The sequence below is a fragment of the Nannochloropsis gaditana genome (assembly GCF_000240725.1).
Source record: "Nannochloropsis gaditana CCMP526 unplaced genomic scaffold scaffold593, whole genome shotgun sequence".
Taxonomy (NCBI): domain Eukaryota; class Eustigmatophyceae; order Eustigmatales; family Monodopsidaceae; genus Microchloropsis; species Microchloropsis gaditana.
Genome location: NW_005803360.1, coordinates 16674 through 18754, shown reverse-complemented (window position 1 = coordinate 18754; position 2081 = coordinate 16674). Strand labels below are relative to the sequence as shown.

Sequence of the window (2081 nt, the reverse complement as noted above, 5' to 3'; positions counted from 1 at the left end):
TCCCTCCCTCCCCCTCTCCCTCCCTCCCTCTCTACCTGGTCAGGGCCCACTTGGAAGCCGACGCCTGAGAAAGGACTCGTGTGCTCGACCACGGCGAAAGGATGGCGCCCGGCCTCCTCCCTCACGGTTGAGTCTCCGAAACTGAGGGGGGGGAGCGCCCGAAGGATGGATGCATTGGAATGGGACGGGGACGAAGGAAGGAGGGAAAAGTGGCATGGAAAGAATATCGTGCGGTCCGTCCACAGGCCCAGAGCTTCCTCCCCCCAACCTCCCCATATTGCCCCGCGGCCTTCCCCCCCCCAACGGCATACAAACCTCCCACGTACTCTCGGCCGATGAAACGTTTGGCGTCGTAGACAGTGCGGGACGGGTGCAAGGCCAGGCGTTCGCGGGCCTCCTTTCCCACCCACACCCCCCCGTCAGGGGCCAAGGAGACGATGGAGGGGACCAGGGGGTTTCCCCACTTGTCTTTGATCACGCGCACACTCCCATGCTCGTTGACGGCGGCCACGGAGAAGGTCGTGCCTAGATCGACGCCTGAGAAAGGGAAGGAAATGGCGGGGGAGTCCAACAGGGTGGAGGATGAGGATTGGGAGGGTCGATGCCACGCGTGGGCAGGAGGGGTGTATGAAAGGAAAGCAGATCATGATGGACAGGTGCGACGGGAAGAAGCAGGAAGATGCAGTGGATTAGCACGTACCAACGACGTTGATCCGTCCTTTGAACCCAACTGCTGCCATACCCGCGCATATTGCGACTGTGGAGGGAGAGGAGGGTTGCGGAGGCCCCGGCGTAAGACGTAGGATTGTCAAGCACGAATACCTTGCTAAAAACCCGTAACACCCATGAATGACATCGTACATACCGCCCACAAGAGGAATTAGGATGGCAACCCGACCGGCGGTGCCATCCATGATTTTTCAGCGGGTTTGTGCAGGGCTACAAATACTTAATTGCTGGACAGATCGAGACGCAGCTCGTACTGCTACTTCGATCCTCGTGATGTGTGGTGGAGGATGGAGTTGGGGGAAAAAAATCCGCAACCAGTCTGGAAGGTGTGAAAATGCCCCCCCCGTACAATTATGAGAACATGGAAAAGACTTGATGACCCAGGATGGCCCCAAAAATCGTCCGTAAGAGCATGTAAATGATTGAAAAGCTCGCTCGTGGTGGGAGTAAGGCCTCCGCGACTCGTGAGGAGCCCCTGGCGGGTTTCCTTGGCCAAGACCACGGCCGTCAATTCGACGAGATTCGTGCCCACATCTTTCCATTTGAATTTGTCTGGCATGTTTCCACGTCTCTGGTGTCTTGAAGGCATTATTTTTGCCTCAATACCACTGTTAGGACAGGTCGAACGCCGCCACCCCTGTAAGGCATCGCTCTCTTTTCCCCTGATAGAATGATCCTCGCTGATGCTGCTTTTCTTGCTCTATTGTTGCTTTTGAGCGCGCCATCGAAACGCATGCTCCCAGGTGGCTGCGAACAGGAAAGAGAATGGCTTGTTCTCATTCCGTGTCCAGGTGTGCCCTGGCATGGAATGTTGAGGGTTGACGATTTTGTGGTCGTTGACCTAGCCGACGCCAGCCTTAGGTGGCCTGTCCGAGCAATATTTCCTCCTTTTCCCAAAAAAAGGAAATGGCAAAAGGGTTTCCCCCTAAATGACGCAACCCCTTCCATGACACAGACAGGTGAGGAAACGTGGACGTCTATAGGATGAGGTCCGGGGACGGTAATGGCACCGCGCTGCTTTCCCGTCGAACCCTGCCAGCAAGTCGAGGAAGCATGAGGGATGAGAAAGGTCCGGGGGCAGAGGAGATGGCTTCGACAGAACAAGCCCGACAAGCGGTGCTGGCGACCATTGAAGAAAAGATGCGAAAGGAAGGAAAGCCGGAAGATGTACGTGTCGAAACAGCGGAAAGGGAAGGGGAAAGGTGGTGGCCGGAGGGCACGTTGCTGCCTGCGCCTTTCTAATGCATCTCTCTCATCCCATGCACGTCGCAGTCTCGCATGAATTATGCCTCGATGTCCGGGGGAGGAGTGAGTGGTGACATGCCCTTTTATATTCATCCTTGGAAAGACCC

The 2081-nt window shown here is 56.3% G+C and overlaps 1 protein-coding gene across 1 annotated transcript; it reads right to left on the bottom strand.

Annotated features, from left to right (window-relative positions):
• Positions 1–328: 328 nt before the first annotated feature.
• On the bottom strand, positions 329–1051 carry NGA_0175200 (hsp70-like protein; the record flags this gene model as incomplete). Its single annotated transcript, XM_005854190.1, has 2 exons — positions 866–1051; positions 329–537 (listed from the first exon to the last, which is right to left on the bottom strand). Coding segments are annotated over exons 1-2 (258 nt in total), but the record flags the coding sequence as incomplete, so codon positions are not given.
• Between the last annotated feature and the right edge of the window lie 1030 nt (positions 1052–2081).